The sequence below is a fragment of the Varanus komodoensis genome, unplaced genomic scaffold, assembly GCF_004798865.1.
Source record: "Varanus komodoensis strain SLA01 unplaced genomic scaffold, ASM479886v1 scaffold8, whole genome shotgun sequence".
In the NCBI taxonomy this organism is placed as follows: domain Eukaryota; kingdom Metazoa; phylum Chordata; class Lepidosauria; order Squamata; family Varanidae; genus Varanus; species Varanus komodoensis.
This window is the reverse complement of record NW_025336481.1, coordinates 29,403,882-29,424,580: the sequence shown is the minus strand read 5'-3', so window position 1 is coordinate 29,424,580 and position 20,699 is coordinate 29,403,882. Positions and strand designations below refer to the sequence as shown.

The window sequence follows — 20,699 nt, the reverse complement described above, 5'->3', positions numbered from 1 at the left end:
CAGCCTCTTTCTCATTTCACTGCTAGTTAACTGTTCTGTATGTTTTCACACTTGGTTTGTTTCTGTTAGTCTGTTGTAGGGTTCTGGAAAAACCCTTCACAACCCCACACAGACTAAAAGGATCCTACAAGCAAGAAAACAAGAGTTCATTTGATTCAACTATTATTTAAAGTCTACCCTGAACTTTAGTTTCAATCAAATTTTGTAATGCTTGGAGAACCTGGCAACTCAAGGAAAAATTGGTTAACAATAAAGTCATTTTGAGTTAAACTTTTAGAAACCTAATTTTAGCAATTTTGTTTTAAAAGATATGGTGTACAGAAAACTTTAAAAATATCCAATTATGGTCAAAGCCACTGAGCATAATTATTATTTACCCTTTGTTTTTTAAAGGCTTCATTGCATTTAATCAGACAAGATCCTAGGTTCTTTGGCTCCAGTTCACACAGCTGAGCACACTAAGCCAATTCCCACAACTGTGGCAAAATGGAAAATGCAACAATTGGTTAACCTGTAATGGACCCCACAGGTGGCTGGTTTCCAAGTTGTGATCAGTAGGCAGTGGTTGATTCATTTTCAGCCACAGGCAACACCTACAATCCAGTAGTCTCCAGATGTCTTGGGATGTCAACTCTCAGGAGCATTGAGAGTTACAGTTTAAAACAACCAGTGAATATCAGGTTACAGGCGTCTAATCTATTTCCACCTTAACACATCCCCACTATCAAATCACTATCTTGGTGATTACAGGTGATACCAGTGCACAGGCAGATCCTTCAAGCTCTGCAGGAAACAGCAAACAGAAAGATGTGCCAGAAAGACAGAGGTGGAGCACACTCCTACATTCTTACTGCTACAGTAATTTTGGAGAAAAATACTCTCACAAATCCCTGTAACTTTTTTAATTAATCATTTTAATAAAACTAAGTTTTATTAAGAGTTTTTGAGGGGTGGGGATATTTTTTCAAGAGATTGTAGCCATGCCCTGATCAGCCTGGACACAACAATGGTAGCTGTGTTGGGAGACATGACATATGAAGAGAGACTGAAGGAAGTGGCCTTTTTAGCCTGGAGGAAGCCGGCTTCAGTTTGGATGTCAGGAAGTACTTCCTGATAGTAGGGCCTCTACAATATGGAATGGGCTTCCAAGGGAGGTGGTTGAGGCCCCATTAGTGAGGGTATTCAAGGAAAGATTGGTCAACCACATGTAGGGGTTTACATGACCAGAACTGGCTGGAGTCAGGGGTCAGACTAGAGAGCCTGGGATGTACCTTCAGACTTGCTTTGTTTCTATGTAATATATTCTTTAAATTCTTTTTTCTTATGAATGAATTGCTACAATACATTCCTTTTTCATACCCAGATTTTTTTTTTGCTCATCATGATTGCCTCCATGCAGTGTGACACATTCTCTGATGAACAAATTTATCTGATTTGTCTTGAGGTGTCACCTTTCACATTTTTTTTAACAATATTAGATTGTATATTGACTAATCACTGGTTTGTACCCCCACTCCACTGTTGGGAAACGTTTCTCTGAAAGATGCATTTGAGATCTCATACTGGTCCATCTACTGAAAAGCTGAAGTGCAGAATAGATACACTTTGCATGCAGAAGGTCTGACATTCAATTGCTGCAATTTCCATGCAAGGGAGTTTTTCACTATCAGCTAGTTTTGCCCAAGTTCAGTTCTGGGAATCATGTAAAGCAGCATGACATATATAAAGGGGGTAATTTCAATCAGCTACTATTAGGTAACGGTACAGCTTGAGAGAAGTGTGTTTATCTTATGAATACAATCAGTTACAAAGGTGAACAGAATAACTCCTGGTGATGCAGTTGCAGTAGCATCCTATATAAAAAGGGTCCTTCTTGCCTCATGCTTGCATATCACCATCTCTTTACACAAGATTGTGCTGAAATAAAAATTGGTAGCTGAAAAGCCTATTTATTTTAGATTTAATATCTATTGCTGTTGAGCACTTGATATAAAATTAAAATTATTGCATATGTATTTGCTGGAACAATCATTCAGTTTATAGGTCTATCAACTCAGAAGAGAGACAGAATCAGTTAAGTAGAACCTGTGAGAAAGGCCACACAGGCAAGAACTGATTATGGAAGAGAGGCAATTCAGACAAGTGAAATACAAATTAGCTGGAAAAGAAGATTCAAGTAGTTGTGACAAAAAGTCAGAAAAGTGGAGACAAAACAACGCAGAAAGGTGCCAGTAAAATCAAGAGTTGGAAGAGAAGGCTATAAGCCCCAATATCAGAGGAAATATGTCTATGTGGGAAACATGGGCAGGAGAGTACTGCTGCATTCATGTCCAGCATGGACTTCTTGAGGGACAGTGTGAGCCAGTGTGAGCTTGTTTGAATCACACCACGCATGGGAGACAAGGTTGGTTGTTTTGTTCTCCAAACTCAGCCTGCTTTATCCAGGCATGAGTAAAAAGAGACCAAGAAAACTCCTTGCTGCCCTTAGTGATGCCCTCTGTGCTGCCATTAGTGGCAGTCCCTACAAAAGCACTGAAGGGGATATCACTAGTTACGGTTCCTCCTTTTTTGCATCCGCACTGCATAAATTATTTTGGTAAATTTTTAAACATTGGACTTCTGCACATATGTAGGTGTACACTTGTACAAATATAAAAAAGGAAGTCTACCTAGGCAATACCCTAGGAAGTACCTACCTAAGTGCAACAGCTGCAAACTCTGGACATCAACCGAGGAAAGGTCCACATAGGACTCCCCCGCCCCCCCCCTGCACTTTTCCTCATAAGCAGTCATGAAGTGAACTATCAAAGAAACCAAAGACACTAATGATCTTTGCTTGCAAAAATGGATGGTAGGATTTACATCCCTTTTGCAGCAATGGCACCTTTCAAAGAGTTTTGACATCTAGCTTTGACAATTTCTTTTTACCAAGAAGTGAGAGGGACACATTTCTACATGTTCTCAAGCAGCTTATGTCTCAGGATAATGCAGAAAATGTGGATCACCCTGAGAAGTATTGGGTGGTGGTGGTGGTGGTGGTGGGGTGTCACTGCAAGGGGGTATAAATTCCACCCCTTGTTTTGCAAGCAGATTTCTTAGACATTTGCTTTCCCTTGACAGATCACCTTCTGACAGCTGTCAAAGGAAAGCAAAAGGTGAAAAAGATATTAAAAACCTTTCTGGGTCTGGTTAAAGCAACAATAATGGCAGAACATTAAATCTGCATACATGCTTGTCTCATGAAATAATTTTCATGTGAAAACCCTGCAGGAGAATGCAGATTAATCCTTCCATTGCTCTTCCACCTATCTCCTCCCTTTTTAATCTCCAGATCCCAATCATGTCCTGGGTGAAAAGCAATGGGGGGGGTGTTTATGGGAGAAAAAGATATGGGGAGAATCAAGTGAGGCCCTTTCTCCTGCTGCATACCAACTCTGAGATGCCTCTTCTAAAGCTGATCTTTTTTTTAACCCATCTTATTTGATGGGTAAAAACAGCTTATGGGATTTTGTTACCTGAAATTAAGCTGAGAGATGGATTCTCTGCAAGTAGAAGTAGCATGTAAAAGTGCATGTCTGGCATGTCAGAATATCTGCTACAAATATCTGCATGCAATTTTTAAGAGAAGCTTTAAACTTCAGAAATGGAGGAGCAGGGAATTGAGTATTGTATCTAATTGTGTATTATATCCAAGGAAAGTATATTCTTTCTCTATTTAGTAAATAACATTTTAAATATTTTGAAAGCCTAACAACTTGCTGATACTCAAAATACTTAGCTTACCCTCAAGTATGATACAAATGAAAAGCTGACCCTAAGAGAAAGGATTCCAATCTTAGAGATGAAAACACATAATGCTCTTCTGATACCATACTATTTGGCCAGAAAAGGCTCATAGATGCCACCTGCTGCCTGAATTTAGAATCTCTTCCTAAGCTTGGTGCAATTAATGCTATGCCTTGCCAGAATATTTCTTTGGAACATGCCTGTTTTTATCCTGCTACGAATGGGAAGTGAGGGCATTCACTTTGTAAGAACTACCAGCGGCAGATTTCATTTAAATTTAAAAATACACAGGAACAGGACGCATACCAAAAGACAAAGGTTGGGCAGGATTATCAAACTCCAACATAATTTCTAATAGATGTTAATCTGAAGAAAGCGAATAGTCAACAACTGCTTTTCAAAACCAAACAATATTCTTGGGGCAATCACAGCAATTGTTTGCTAAGAAAAGTGTCAGTCTTACTGACTGAGCAGCTGGCATGAAGGAGGCACCCAGTGCCACTTGACTAGGCAGAATGCCACACTGCCCATGTTTTGGAATCCTTGACATGGAAGAAATCAGGGTGGGGGAGAAGTTGATCATCTTTCAAAAGCAAAGCAGTGTGGAAAACTGTGCCACCTGAGGGTTGATTTCTATGCAACAGGAAACATAACAGAAGGGAATCTAAAACCAGGGTTCTTAAATTCTGATGTATCGTAGAATGGGGCAAAAGTACATCTTGGCTTCCTACCCAGCATCATATATGAAAAAGCACTCAATATAGTTAGATCTTGCATATCTGGGATACAGCCATGACTTTCTTCTCTGCTTTAGACCCTTCAGTTGAGGTAGGCATAATTTAACTCTAGACCCAGTTGAAACCTTAACCTAGACTAAGCCCATTTCTTTCACTTTTCTTTCAGTGTAACATCAGCGGCAAAAAAAAAAAAAAAAAAAAAAATGGAATCACAAGCTCTCATAGCTGTTTAAACTCTTCACCCAATAGGAAGCATACCATTTGAATTCATTACCTGTAGGGTATGGAAGAAGTACGAGTTCATCCCACTCTTCCTAGGTTACTAGGGTTTGGATGCAGTCCAGGTCAATGGTAAGGAAAATCCTAGGAGTACATTTAGTTAATATGGTTGGGACTAACTGTACTCTCAACTTGTCATTGCCGAGCCATTTTTTGTTGTCGATTATTATCTGGATTGTTGATACTCTCACAATACTTTGAACCATTTTAGGCTTAATCTAGGCTTTAGTATTTAAGATGCACAGCTGATGAGACATGCTATTGATATTTGATGAACTACTGTATTTAAAAATATTAACTGACATTTTAAGGTTCTATGCACAAACTATTTACATTGTCCATAATTAAAAACAGACCAGTTATGTAAAAAAGTGTGATTTTATGTAACACATTTTAGTTTTTTTCCTGTTGCTATATTAATAATTTTGAGGAAATGCTGCTTGTAGTTTTTTCTGTTTATGTTTTGTATATCTTCAGCTGTTCTTTAGACTTTAAGCAAAAGGAAATTTGCATTAGCCTTGTTTATGGGCATTTTAGTGCAAGAATATCATGCTGTGCACACTAATAAGCATTTGCTTAGTCAACTATTCCTTATAAACTACAACTCTGGAAGACAATACTAACTTAGGAAGGGTGGAACACCAGGCTGTTCTCCCCCTATAATTATATGTACAATGAAAGCATGAAACTCATCCAACAGGTGGAAAGACAGAAGTGGAAAATTTCTGAACTTTCTAAAGGATACATGTTTTTTACATCTCATCAGCACTAGCTTAAAATGTTGAGATGAGATGAGGATTAGCTGATTTAATAGGTTTGACAGCAATTCCATTTCAACAGTCATCAGGGTAATTTGGATTCCTTAAAACTGTGCTGAGCACTATGTACTCACACTTGGTGCTGCTTACTTCATGCTTTTTTATCCTAAGACTCTTTCCTTACAACTGAGCAAGACTGAGGACACCCCATGTGTGTGCATGCACACACACACAACTGTTCAAGAGGGCTGAAGGAACAAATTGAGTTTCTCACTGTTTCATGGCAAAGCAATATAATATTGACAAAACTTAAATGTACTTTTCCTTACTTTAAAAAATTAATTTTTAAAACTGGAAAAGTGATAGCAAAACACTTTACTTAGCAATGCGAAAACACATTTTCTTTTTTTACTTCAGTTCTAGTATGCTGGTTTTAGAAGTATAATTTGTTTATCGGATACCATGCAAGTTTTGCTAGATTGGTTCTAAATTATACAGCACTCACATCTATGAACTGTTTTTTTCCCTACATAAGGACAAGAGCTTCCCTCCAAAGTGAGGTTTATGACCTTATGTTCTGAGCATTACATTTAATCAGCAGGCATGTTGCCCAGCACAACATTCCCACATCAGTGTTTGAGTGTTCTTATCCCCTTCTGCTCCACTAAAAAATTGTTTCACTTGTAGTTGGTATGGTAGAAAAACCAACCTCTTTCTCCAAATGTAGGGCATTATGGTTACAAACCCACAACCTAGTTTAACATGGATTATGAAATATAATTCCCCTTTCAATACATTTTGCTGCAATCATATTGAGAAATGTTTCCATTATTCTAATATGTATTTTAACCTTACAGAATAACATTCCAGCTATTTTTGTTTTCATGATGGTTGAATTCCAGGAAAAGATAACTGTCCTCCACCCTGGGATAAATTGAGTACACCACACACAAACTATGCTTCTCTTATTTCAATCAGACATAAAACTAGTGAATAATTCATTCATGAGAACAAAAGCTTGTTTCCAGTGGGGAACTTGATCAAAATCTGTATTTTACACTAAAAAGTTTGCTGGAGTGTGGGAGGGTTGGTTAGTGTAGTTAAATGAACTTATACAAAAGGCTCTGGAAAACTCTACAAAATATTCTAGTAAATTAAGCAAACATCTACATTTACACATTTTTATCATGGCAAAACAACACATAAAAAACTGGTTCCCATGTTTCTGCATGCAGACAGGTTTATGTAAAATATATAAACATTTTTCAATTTGTTACAGATTGCATAAATATGGCATTTTTACTGTTGCATTTACACATGTGCAAACAAACACAATTTGATTACAATCTCTGAAAAGTACTTTGCATCCAAGTGAAGCAATGGAAAAAAATGCCCACAAAGAAGTTAAATACCAAACTCATGTTTAAAATGTATTTTCAGTAAAATTCACACATTTAAAATAGTTTTATTCATTTTATTTGTATATGTCAAAATACATTTTTTTTGCAAAATAGTGGGTTTTGCAAGTAGTTTCATGCAGATGCAAGGTCTGCTCAATACTACCAATAAAATCAATGCAACACAGTAGCCAGTTTTTAAAGAATAAATAACCTATATATAAAACACTAAAATATTAGATACACATTTAATCATTCACAGGCATCCAAAACTTTACCAAATATAATCCACAGTATGCCTAACCTTCCACAACACAGTGTGTTGCAATCACTCAGATGGATCAATTCTCTGCTTGGTTTTGTATTAGCTTAAGAGCATGAAAGATGTCCATCTTCAAACATATGACTCATGCAGACCTACTGTAACAAGATATCCCAGAAATATCCTTGTACCTTTAGAATCAAGAATCCTGAGCTTGGTAGTAAGAGCAAAACCTTACATCTTCAAAAAACTGCCCCCCAGCCCCCAACCCCACAAAGGAGATTTGTTTTCTCTTTACCCCATCTAATCCTTCTCCTTCCCCAACCCTAAAATGAAGCAGTCCCATCCCAAGAAGTAGGCAGTAGAACAGAATGACCTTTTAAAATGAAGGGGTACAAATTCACATTTAATATAGTATACAATATAATCAATAATACAATAGCTACTACAAGCTTTACAATGTACAATTTATTTTAATGGCTGAACTGTTCAGTGGTTTTTAGGCAATAGTCCGTAGGCCAGTAAGATGGTTGTATTTAGTAGGTTTTAGTGAAAATATAAAAGCTGTTTGTTTTCTAACAAAAGCTATCTTCACTGAAGTACTTTTTAAAAGGCCACTGAAATGCATAAAATGGTCTGACATAACGGTTTTATCAATTCAGATGCCTCTTCACATGGCAATAGTAGTGCATGTATGAGTAACAGGTTTGGTTAGGGCTTTCAAATGATTTAAAGATTACTTTGGCTAGCACAACAGTTTTGGACAGCACTCAAATACAGATATGTGAAATTTAGTGAAGAAGTTATACTTGAGTTTTATTATGGGTGAACACTACTCAAATAAAAAAGAAAAGATTTCTTTACAGTTTAGACATTTTGTAAAGAGTGGCTCCATACAAAATACAATTTCTAAATTTAAACCATAAAAATGGACTTCGTTAATCATTAATTTGGAGCAGCCTAATTTGCTGTAACGCATATTTGCAGTAGGGAAATATATTCAAGCATTTCATGTGGGACTGAAAAATCCAAACAATATACATTAATATATACAGCATCACTCAGTACCTGCTAAAAAGAACGTGAAGGTTACAGGATTTAATATCTTGCACTACAACCCTTTTTCTTTTCTTTTAAAAAGTAAATAAAGGCAGAAGACAGGAGTTTTAAAATAATCTACTTTCAACTGACTTTTAAAGCATCTTTTTATAAGAAATAAATGCATATTGCACAACAGTGAAAGCAAAGTTTTCACAAAACTTTTCTGTTTTGGGGTGGCTGGCTGGAAAATACAGGTTTAGTTAACTACATGTATTTTTAAAGGGTATGTGGTTTCTGTAAATGTAAAGCTGTGAAAATACTGTACAAGAGAATAAATCTGGTACATGAATAATTAGAAGGGAACACACAGAAATCCAAACTCAGACAGAAAAGAAAAAAAAATGGCAGGATAGAAAAAAGGAATCGTGACACAACAACAAAATAAAGTAACTGTCTGTGATAGCAGAAAGCTTTTTGATGCATGTGTTTATGTACAACTAAGGCTTACTGGTTAAATATCTGAGGCTTATCTGGCCTTGAATACTTTCCTTATATGTGGTAGCTGTAAACAAGATTTCTCCGTCATTATGTCTTCTCAGCAGCTGCTTTAACACATGAAACAATGATCTTGTTTTTTTTTTTTAAAAAAAACAAACCCAGGTAAGAGGGCATTTGGCAGAACATCTGAAAATGACAAGTCCCAAGAAATCTTCCCAGGCTTCCCAGTGACTTCCATGCTATGGTCCACTGGAGTTACTAATTATGTGCAATCCCATGATTTGCAGCTGGAGTAAACAATCTTATTTGGAAAGCTTGCTGATAACTCTGATCAAGGCCCCATTTTCATCTTTTAGCCTCTGGTTATCGGCCTTCAGATCTGGTAGCATCTATCAAAGAAAAAGAAAGTATAGGTATGTGATGTCTGACAAAAAACAACATATTAGAGAAAACCCCTCAAAGAAAAGTAGCCCCCATTTCCTACAAGTAGTGCAAAAGTAGACCAACAGTTTAAAACTTTAGGCACATCTGTTAATGGTTTTTTCATACTACCAATTATCACCACTGCAGAACGGGGCATAAAATAAAACTTGCAATGGATTTAGTCAGTCCTGCTCAAGCACACACTAAGGCAATCACATGAACTAGTGGAGAAGGAAGGCTTTGGTGAGTCCATAGCTGTTTTTTATGCAAAAGAAGTGCATGTTTCCTTAATTTAAAATGTTTTACATTTTGTAGGATATATTATTTTTGTTTAGTGTAGGCCACAGTTCAAGACTGTACACTGGAACAAGTTTTGAACATGAAAGTCAGGCTAGCATATAGAAGATGCAATAGCAAAGACTCCACCAGAAAATGTGGAGCTGGCAATTTCTCTGCACCTCTGTGAACTGCACCAAGCTCCAAATATGAAGCGCAAGGTTTCATTTCTAGGTAGGTTTGAGCCCTTAATACATTTTCTTAGAAATGAAATTGATGTGTTCACCCTTTTGTAATCCAGCACAAGCAGAAAACATAATGTTTCATAAATACAGGTAAAAAAACTTATGCCTGGCATTGATGTCTGAAATAATAGAACTTGAATGATCATTTAACTGATAAATATGTCTCTTCCAATTACTTTACTTTCTTTCAAGAAATAGAAACACATTGCCTTCTACAGATTTATGATGTTCTGATACACACTGACTCCGAACGAGGTAAATATTCCATTTTCAAAACAAGTTATTCTTATTGAACTTTTTGCTGGTCATTTATCTGAAAAACCATACTGTTTTTCACATTTTCGCCTTGCAGGCTAGAATAAAGTAGACAATGTCCTTCTGGTGCAATCCACTATTTTTTCTTGAAAGATACTATTTCCTGTATTTAAAGGAAGCAAGAGGCACTCTGAACAGCAATGAATGACATTTCTGCCTCTTATTAAACTTGATAGCTTAGGAAAATCGCAATATCAAGTCCAATTTTAGTAGTTTTAAGAAGAAAAAAAGAAAACCACAGATGTTACTCAACATCTCCTTGACACTGTCCTATACAGTAGTTGTAGCAACATTATCTAAGACACCACTTCAAATTGTTCAACTTCAACACTTTTTGTATATCTCGCAAATACTTTGTCAACAACTCTCAGAAAAACAAAGATGGATAGATGCATCCACACAACCAGCCAGGGTATTAAAAACAGGGAGACAAAAATACAAAGCTGTAATTCCTCCCTGTTCCACAGTTGTCCAGAAAACGTTACTGAATCAAAAGGGGCAACTATGAGTTTTACTGACTCAAAAGGCTGAAAAAATGAGGGGTGCATTTGTCTGGCCCTAACAGAATAACACCGGTCTAACAGCAAGTACAGACTACGAACAATGTATCTTCCATATAGTGTGAAGTGCCTGATCCAGCGTAACTCTGAAGCAAGGTCAGGCCTGGTGGAATCTGGATGGGAGACTTGAATTCTGCATTGAACAGGCAGTTGAATCCACTGACTTGCTAGGACTCTTCCAACTATATGCTTCTGTGATTCTATAAGCAGTGTCTTCCCAGAGAACATCATACAAAGAATGAAAGCTGCCTTTGCCAAACTAAGCACCATCAACATGTGCAGCCAGTAACTGCCAGGCTGTTGCCCAGATATTCTTGCCACCTCTAACAAAATTAAATACTATCAAAGACAGCTATACATTTTGCTATGGATCAGGTCACTGCAACTGAGGTACAAATGCTTTTCTTTCCCTATTCTTTCTCCTACTTATTATCTACATGGGAGTGCTATTTGTTTTCCATCATGGTATTCTTCCCCCCTCTCTCCAAACTATTCAAGTATCAAAACTTGGGAGAAATATCTAAAATTGCAAATGCAAGGAAAAATATCTCTGGTGTTGAAGCATCACTGTTCATTAGTAATTTTTGTTTTTGTAATCGAAGCACATGTTTCTTACAAGTTTAGCTAAAATATCAACTCAAGCATAACAATTCTACTACTTCTGCCTTCAATATGGTTAATGCAAAATGTCAGAACTAAAGCACTGCCTATCAATGTTCCTTTTTAAAAGTACAACTGACATACTCCCACTCACTGGTGCTTAGGCTTGGATTGTGTGCTATTGAGCCACAACATAGTTAACATTTTATTTTTGATGGTTTAATAGTATAATCTCTAGGAAAATTAATGCATTGCTGGCCTTTCTTTTCTTTAAACAGAATGCTGGTGCAAGAGGCTTCTACTTTGTGACTTAAATTTATATTTAGATCTAATAATTAAGCTTCCAATGAAGTGACAACTGAAAAGTACATTATTCTGCTAGGTTTTCACATTTCTAATTTAGGTATATGCATGGGAAGTAATATCACTGGGCTGAGCTGGGAACTATTTAAAAGTTGCCATTCCTATTGAGCAGATTTAACATAAAATCTGCCAAAACAGGGTATGTTTGCTCTGGTCAAAACAACTCAGAAAACAAGTTTCTTTATCATTCAACTAAACTATGCCAAAGTATTTCCAATATGGCAGGACTAGAATGCTTAATATTATGTGAATAAGCCGAACATCTGTATTTCATGCAATAAGCTCGTTTTCAACCACACAAGCATTAATAGCAAGAGATGCAGGCCATGACACTTGGCTGGCTACAGAAAAAGGGGGAAGAAAGGAAAAATTACAAGTTCACAGAATGGAGATGCCTGCAAGCACCTGATAACCTGGTAACCACTCTGGTCAAGGCCCTATTCTCAGTCAGCAGTTGCTCATTTAAAAGCCTCAAAGTCTGAACATGCTTTACTTGGTATGGTTTCTGCAGGAATCAAAGAAACAGGAACCAACATGAGAGAAATGCAATTGTGGCATGTTGAAAAGGTATCACAGGTGAGGACAACTAAAAGGAAAAAGAAAAATACGTAAAGATAATCCTTTTCTCAGCAGCAGGTAAGTCTCTGTGAAAATAAGCAAAACACTTGGAAATATAATTTAAGGGCAGCTAGCGAATGCTCATAGCTTTCTAAAGGACTGGATGTGACTATTTATGTAATAGGTCATACAATTATGTGTGTCTATCTTAACATTTCATGTTCATGGTGTTGCACAACTGAGGAAATATTCTCAAAATTACTTTGGAAGCAGATTCACACCCCCCTTCCCACAACAAAAATATCAGATTTGCAAAGCCAGGGTTCTCCTCAATGCTTATGAAGCATACATTATGAGAAATGCACCAAGGCTTGGCCTCTTGATGAAGGGCCTGGCAATGGTAAAGTGTGCCCTGAAAGAGCTTGTACTTAATGTGAAGCAGTTTTGGAAAATCATGTCAAAACTTGATTCAGAAGATAGAAGCTTCATCATTAACAGGTACAAATTCCAATATATTTTATACTCATTATGTGAGAGCTATTTTGTTCTCCAGTTAGTTTTCATATACAATTCAAAATGCTGTCATTGCCTTTGACAATACTGTACATAATATTGGTCCAACTGCCTGCTTAGGGATGAACCTTTCTACATGCTAAGAGCTCTGAGGACATTACTTCAAGTGCCGACATTACCACAGGAATAAGGATGTTCAGTTTGCAGGAATTTAATCAGTAGTAGAAATAAGATGGCATCTAAATTTGAGTATCAACAGCTTCTTAGTGAGTTGAGACTAACATTCCTAGAAAAAGTGAACAGGAGTAGACAGAAGTAATTCTACAAAATTCTGTCTCTGATAGTGACTGATCACTATGGGAAGTCCTGCAGCAGGTTATGAAGGCAACAATCTTCTTCAAAAATTTTTTCACCTACTGCTGGAATTCAATACTGGTAAACTGGCAAATTCAGAATGGTAAAAACGCTGTTTACTGTCCTGGAGGTAGAATTCATTAGAGTAAATTCAACAAGGGTTTTTTACTGTGTTTCAATAATGCAAGGGAACTAGCATTAGGTCAAGGGGCCAGACCATGTCCTTCAATAGTATCCGGTTCCTGGCTAAAACACCAGTGGGATGTCCCTCTGCAAAGCCTTGGTCAGGGACAGTTCCATCTGCATATTCTCCCACTGGGAATTCCTATCCCCACAATAATGTATTGGAAGGATTAAGGATGTTAGTGAAGGAGTGACATGGGATAGAACAGCTCTTGAGCTTGCACATGAATGACTGAAGTTATGTTTCTGAAACCATTAGGGTTGTTTTCAATGTGCACCTTATCCCTTGGGCAGCATGGCTACTACTTTTATGATGGAGAATAGGGTAGTTTGCTCAGGAGAGAAGGAAGCAGTCCATACCTTAACTGCTTGACCTCAGTGCTACCATTTATTTTGTGCTACACTCAAACCATGCACCTCATATGGAGATGAAGAATTTGCTCTCGGATAAAAAAAAATTGCCATCCTTTTACAAAGAGCATATCTGCCTCTGTAAAGGACAGAACAAAAAGCAAGCAGGAACAGCCACACTGATGGTGACTATGCTAAGGTTAAAAAAGGAAGAAAATAGACCACACAGAACCTTTAGGAATTACTCCTTCACTGCTATCTGAACATCCATTGTTTAAATTGCTGCTAAATTATCATTTCACAGTTGCTGAGCTGATGCAGAAAGGGCAGACTGCTTACCTGTAACTGTTGTTCTTCAAGTGGTCTCTGTGCATTCACACATATGCACTTGGTGCCTGTGCAGAACCTGTTGTCAGGAAACTTCTATAGCTAATCATTTGTGTGGGAGTGACCACTCCTCTTCCTGTTCTCAAGAAGTACAGGCTCCTGCACATCCCCTATGGAGACTGCCATAGATCTCTGGACCAAGGGGAAGAGAAAAGGCTCTGGCCTGGCCTCAAGTGTCCACGGAGAGTACAAAGGAAACACCTGGGAGGGATGACAGCAAGCAGGGCTGGAGGGTGGGTTGTGTGAATGAAGAGATGACCACTTGTTGAATGACGACAGTTACAGGGTTATCCGCCTTTCTCTGTCTCTGTGCATCACACATATGAATGATCAGCTAACTTACCATGTGAAGGACAGGGGTGCTGTCATCACTGGAGGACAGAGGAGAGGACTGCCCTCCTGGAGCAGCGGTCTGCCCTTGCGCAGGGATCTAGTTGGTAGTGTCAAACAAATGTTGAAGGTGTAGACTATGTGGCAGCTTTGCAGATGCCCTGCAGGGGAATTCTGGCAAGGGGATGTGGCCAGTGTTCACATGAGTTGGCTTTTGGGCACATGGTGAGGTGAAGGCCTCCCATCTCATAGCAAGGTAGTTGGCACTAGAAACACAATTGGATAGTCTCTGCAGAGAGAGAAGGTATCCTTTTTTCTGGTCACTGTAGCAGACAAATACCCAGACAAACGGTGGAATAACTCAGTTCTGAAGATGAGTGCCGTCCTGATGAGGTGTAGGATAGATTGTACTGCAGTAGATGTAGCCATGAAGGTGGCAGGGATGAATGAGGTGAAACGGCAAGATGCTTTTGGGAAGGAAGGCTGAATCTGGATGGAGGATGGCTTTGTCCCAATAGAAAGTCAAGTAGGGTGGGTCCACTTGGAGGGCACAGCATTTGCTGACCTGCTGGGCTGACATGATGGCTACTGGAAAGGTCACTTCCAGGATATCCAGGAACCCCCCACCCCCGGCCTCCAAAGGCATTCCACTTTGCTGAAAAGGCCTTTCTTGTGGATAGCTTCAGGGTTGTGTCCAGTACAGCTGACACCTCTAGTGGGTGTTGCTGCAGGCCATGAGGCACAGGGTCCCAATGTCCAGGTGAAGAACTTGGTCCCAGCCTTGTGAGAGGAGATCCTGGTGGTGTGGGAGATGAGTGAAGCGCCCTTAGGAGCGCTGGAGGAGCCAGGGGATACACAGCTGCCTCAGCCATCATGGGGTGATGAGGACACAGTCCCTTTTGTCCCTCCTGATTGTGATGATTAGGGGAAATGGAGCTGTGAAACAGAATCCCACTCCATTTGGGGAGAGGGGAATCTCCCAGGGATTTGGTTCCCTGTTTCACCTAGGAACAGAACTGTGGGCTCATTATGTTGTGTGCTATGGTGAAGAAATCCACTGATGGCATCCCCATCTGTTGTGGAGATCATGGAGGACCATCTTGCTCAGCTGCCACTTGTGAGAATCAAGTGTTGTGCAGCTGAAGATGTCTGCTAAGAGGCTGCTTTTTCCCACCATGGTTGCCATGATTGTAACATCCCTGGTGATGTATCACAGCTAGTCTGGTGACTGGGATAGAACATGTGCCTCCCTCCTTGTTCAGATAAATCATTACAGTTGCCTGTGGCAATTCGCATGTGTTGGCTATAAAGGGAGGTGTCAAATGAGATTAGCACCTTGTGGACAGCCAGCACCTCCATGAATTTTATGAGATGGCTGGCTACTCTGTGGTCCCAAGATCCCTTGGTTTGCAGGTCACTGCAGCTCCCTAGCCTTTCTTGGTGGTGACAGTGATCGTTGGCTCTGCCGGGATAAAGCTGATCCCTGCTGCAAGGTTGTATGGGATCGTAAACCACCTACAGAGGGTAGGATGTTGAGAATGGTGGTGTAGAGTCATCCTCTGAGTGATGGGTGTGTACAAACCACAGCTGCAGGGGTCTCATCCAAAGTCTGGGGAAGAGGGCCACCATCACTGTGGCTGCCATGAGGCCCAGGAATGTCTGTATCCCATGAACTGTAACAGATTCTCATGTACTGAAGTCAGTTGCCCAGTTGCATAGCACTGCTGCTGAGTTCTGGGAGGAGAGTTTTCGCCGAGAGCAAACAGCACCCCAGAATTTGCAGTACAGAGCTGGTGGTACGAAGAGCAGGTGGTGCTTTAAATCAGTCTTAAAGTCAGTCAGATTGGGCTCCCAGGATTGAGGTATGGGAAGACCTGTATTCCTTGGAGCTGGAGGTACACATACTACCACCATGCATTTTGTCAAGAGTCTGGGTGCAGCTGAGAGGCTGAATGGAAGGACTGAGAATAAGAATATCTCCTCCCCAGTTTGGAAGCTTCTCTGGTTCTGAGGGCTGGTATCAACCGGCAGACAGGGCCTGGCAGCAGCTCAGCACTAGAACATGACGTTGACTGACAGTTTGAGGAGCAGCAGCTGGTGAATGGGGTGTTCTCATGTCACACTTGATGTAGGCTCATGTGGTCTCAGTGGCTGCAATATTCAGAGCAGATGCCTCAGCACTGAGACTCAGGACCAACATGGTACCAAAGATTGCAACTGGTGTTGGAAGAGTAGTCTGACAGTTTTCTGATGGACGAGGCAGCTTTGGACCAGTCAGGGACCCAGTCCCAGTCAATATGGTGACAGCCGGATCATTCCTGCTGTCTCCTGGCCTGCGAGCATGGCGGCAAGCCAGGTGTGGTGGGGTGCTCTGGTGAGCATCGCAAAGGCAAGTTGGGCAGCATTCAGGTCAACTTCTGAGAGAGCGAGTGTGTGGATGCAGTAGAGCAGGGCAAACAGTGCTTCAGCGAAGCAGCAGATCGGGCCTGTGTTCCTTCCGGCATGGCAATGGGGACCTTCTTTGGCTCCTGGAACCAGGACTGGGCTGTTGGTGGGGACCCAGTGGTCAGGGTGGCAGGTCAACTGGGGCATGTACAGCATTTCCTCTTTTGCTTCAGTGCAACCGTGGCCATTTTCTTTGAACATTCTGCAGCCTTCCTGGCCATGCAGTTGCCCAGCAAATGGCCTTGCCATGGCTGCCACAGTATGCTTGGGGGATCTACCACTATGGAGCTGGAAGAATAGTCCCTTTCTTGGAAGATTTGGCCATTTGGAGGGCTTTCTTGCAGTTTGGCCTTGACCTGATTTGCTTGGTGCTTTCCAGGCATGCTTTGTGAAAGCCTGGCAGTGGGCACAAGCCTCCATGACATGTCCCTCACTCAAGCACAAGAGGCAGAGGAACTGACTGTTGGATGGAGGTGGCTTGCTTTTGCAGCCAGCACATCTCCAAAAAGCTGCTAAAAGATGCCCTTGTGGAAGATGGGGAAAAGGCAGCAAAAAGGATGGAGAAAAAAGGGTAGCACTGGCAATATGGGGAAGGAGTGGTGGATTGAAAGTTGGTAAGAAAGCTTTCTTCAGTAATTTTTTTCTAGTAAAGAGGAAAAATGAGGTTGTCGAAGAGAGGAATGGAGAAAGGTTTGTTGTAGGTGAAGGAGAGAAAAAAAACACACACACAAAAGGAAGCTAAGTACCTAGGTAGAAGAGAGAAAAATGATTCCCAGTGTAGGTGCAATGATGGCTGAAAATGAATTGAGGGAATGAACGGGAGCCTCTCCCCATGCTTCCTGAAAAAAAAGGGGAGGGGCTCCCACCCACAGTAACTTTTAGCTATAGAAGCTTCCTGAAATAGGCTGTGCCCAGGCACAAAGCCCATATGTGTGATACACAGAGACAACAAAGAACAACTAGCGGCCATGTTGGCCTTCTCCTCTCCTGCCAAGGACCAAGATTAGCTTGTTCTCTCTCACATGCACGGACACACATGTGTATATGTAGGCCTATGTATGTAGAAGACAGACAGCTTGTACCTCAGGAACACATCTTGGCCTGTCAGGCTGAGATATAGGTGGGAATAAAAGTGACTAGCTTTTTCCCTACCAAGGAAGGAGGTAGAGCAATACAGTGGTACCTTGGCTCTTGAACTTAATCCATTCCACGACTATGGTTGTGACCCAAATTGGTTGTGACCCAACTCAAATTTCCCCATAAGGTTCAATGTAAATAAGGTTAATCCATTCTGTAACTATTTTTTTTTTAATGAGAAATTTTGAAACAAAGTGTCAAAGAACAACAAAGTAACAAAGTACTGTACAGTACAGTGGAGAACACTGACCTAGGTGAAGGGGAGATTATTGTTTTGAGGGAGAGTTCCCCTCCATAAGGACACTGGGGAGATCGCTTTCAGGGGTTTCCTCTCTTTGTCTCTTAGCTGCAGTGTCAATTTTGGTGAAAAATCTGCCTATAGTCACTTGTTTTTTCCTGCGCTGCATAACCCTCCGGAAATGAGAGACCATGTTATTGTTCATCAGATTCAACACTCTGTTCGTTACATTTATGTTGGGGTGGTGCTTCTCAAAGAAACCCTGGCATGGGCGTGTTCCTGCAGGAAAGACAGGTGGAATCTCAGCCATCTCCCCCCGCCCCCCCCCGAGTGGGGAGATGGCCAGTATCGCAGTTGTGTTCATGCAGGGAAGACGTGCGTGATCATGGGTGTGCTCCTGCAGGAAAGACGGGCGCAGCACAGAACAGCCATGATCACGCATGTATTCCCTGCAAGAACACGACTGCGATCGTAGCGATCTCCCCACTCGGGGGGGTGGGGAGATTGTTGCGATCTTGGTCGCACCCAAAGTGGAGTTCACGACCCAAGTCAAAATTTTCATGAAATTTTTGTTCGTGACCCAAGGCGTCCATGACCCAAGGCGTTCGTGAGCCAAGGTACCACTGTAATGACATATAGGGTATTCAACTGCTTTTTTCTCTTGCAGGCCTCTTGTGACTAAGAAACAGGCAAGTGAATACAAATAGATAACTATATTTTTTAAAAAATGGTGATACTGACTATGAGCTTCAATACAATGAGTTTTCTGCTGGCCAGCCCAAGGCTGGTGTGGGAAGCTGGGTAGTCCTACCCCTTGGTATCCAAGCAATTTCATCCTGACTCTAAAGTTAATGTTATCCTGAATATGATCACTTCCTTTCTCTAGAAGACACTCTATATTTTTACATTATATGCAATCACTTGTTTGTTATTAAAGTACAAGAATATTCTATAATTTAGAAAAGATTGCTATTTTGATAAAGTGATCTAGTTACATTGAACTTTTTTTCCCCTGATATAACCATATGGCTTAAGAGCATCTGAAAGAAATCAGTGCCTTGCATTATGAGAAGGCACAAAACAAATCTGGATCTACAGGTAAATCTGGGTGGTTTACAGCAGATTAGCAATCATTTCCAATTCTTACCTATAAAATTTCTTACCTATAAAATACTAACATTTATTTGGTTGCCTTTGGGTAGGCCTTTGTGCACCTCTACTTGCCACTAATCCTGGAAGAGAATTAAGGGAAAAAATCCCTCATCTACACAAATTCAGATGAGGCTACTTGAATGGGACTATAGCAAGTAACTGATTCCACTGTGTCCTCCACCATTAACAGACATTAAGGACAGACAGACTCTTAACATTCAGTAAGAGTTCTAAAAAAGTGGATTACATAAACCCAAGGTCTGTCTAGCCCTGCTCTAGAGCAAGAATTAATGTGCATCAGATCACACTACTATAATTGACTGTGTGGTACAATATGTTACTGTCCTTTATGAAAGCAACAATCCTTGGGACTACATTGGCATTGTGACTAAATGCATGCCCAAGTAAAAAAAGACCACCAAACATCAGAAGGGCTTAATTAATAATCAAATGAACTTCTAATCAATAGTTAAAGACTCACTGTGGTGTAGTGGTTAAAAATGTGGGACTGGGACTCATGAGATCTGTGTTTTAGTCCCCACTCAGCTATGGACCCAACTGGGTGACTTTGGGCCAGTCACAGACACTCAGCCCAACCTTACACACAATGTTGTTTTATAAGAGAATTATGAAAGTCATCTGGAGTAGCTTGAAAAGAAAAAGGTGGAATATAATAAATAAATGAAATTTTCACACTGTAATCCATAAACAACATTACTATTCTACATTTAGAACAGCTGATGCCCACTTACTTTGAGTTCCTCTTCCATTTCAGATATTCGCCTTTCTAGAGCTCTTCTTTCCTACAGAAAAGCATTTGCATTAATGACAAGTACCATTACAACCTGGGTATAACTTTTAAATGTAGTGAATGTAGTGCAATCTCAGACTTTCAAGATTAAAACAACCAGTGAAAACAAAAGACTTGCAGTGATGTGTAAAAAAAGAACTTTGCATTTAAACACCAAGACCAGAGAAGTAAATTTTGGTCAATTCTACCAATTCAATCTATTTTTATATGAAGCTGAACAGGCAATAGCTTTGTAACATAAGCTGGTTCTTTCTCCTTTGTGGCAGTTTAACAAAACATACACACGATGCAGGTAAGATACAGATTGCCTTAAGAGAAAGGAAGCACAAAGCATGAACTATCATAGGACAGGCAAATATTAGTTTGCACTCTATACTGCACCCAAGATGTACTAGTATTGCACATGTATCCTATTGCATAATCTATAATCATACAAGGCTTTACAGCTTGAGTCTTGCCTCATGTTAAGACAATGCAGTGAGCTTCATGAAAAAGCAGCTGCTACAACCAGCATTTGACATTCAAATACTTTCCGTGTGAAAGACAAAAGCAGATTACTTAAAGGTGTACATTTAACATCTGCATTCAATAGTGTTATGCAAACAAGCAGCATCAGCTGAGGTGTGTAAAACTCTGGTTAGATCATACCGCCCCGTAGATACTGACTCTTGTCGGTCACCTTTCAGATACAAACCATTTG

The 20,699-nt window shown here is 40.1% G+C and overlaps 1 protein-coding gene across 6 annotated transcripts in view; it reads right to left on the bottom strand.

The window, feature by feature from the left end:
• Positions 1-6,774: 6,774 nt before the first annotated feature.
• Positions 6,775-20,699, bottom strand: part of PPP1R12A (protein phosphatase 1 regulatory subunit 12A) — a 112,220-nt gene continuing 98,295 nt past the window's right edge. For 5 of the 6 annotated variants that reach the window (XM_044455609.1, XM_044455606.1, XM_044455611.1 and 2 more), the window contains 2 exons: positions 19,941-19,991; positions 6,775-9,147 (listed from right to left, as the gene is read on the bottom strand). In XM_044455609.1, the coding sequence (XP_044311544.1) occupies positions 9,061-9,147; positions 19,941-19,991 (138 nt within the window). In that variant the 3' untranslated portion in view covers positions 6,775-9,060. Of the gene's footprint in view, positions 9,148-12,033; positions 12,127-19,940; positions 19,992-20,699 lie in introns of all 6 variants that reach the window. The other variant, XM_044455607.1, reaches the window with a different exon arrangement.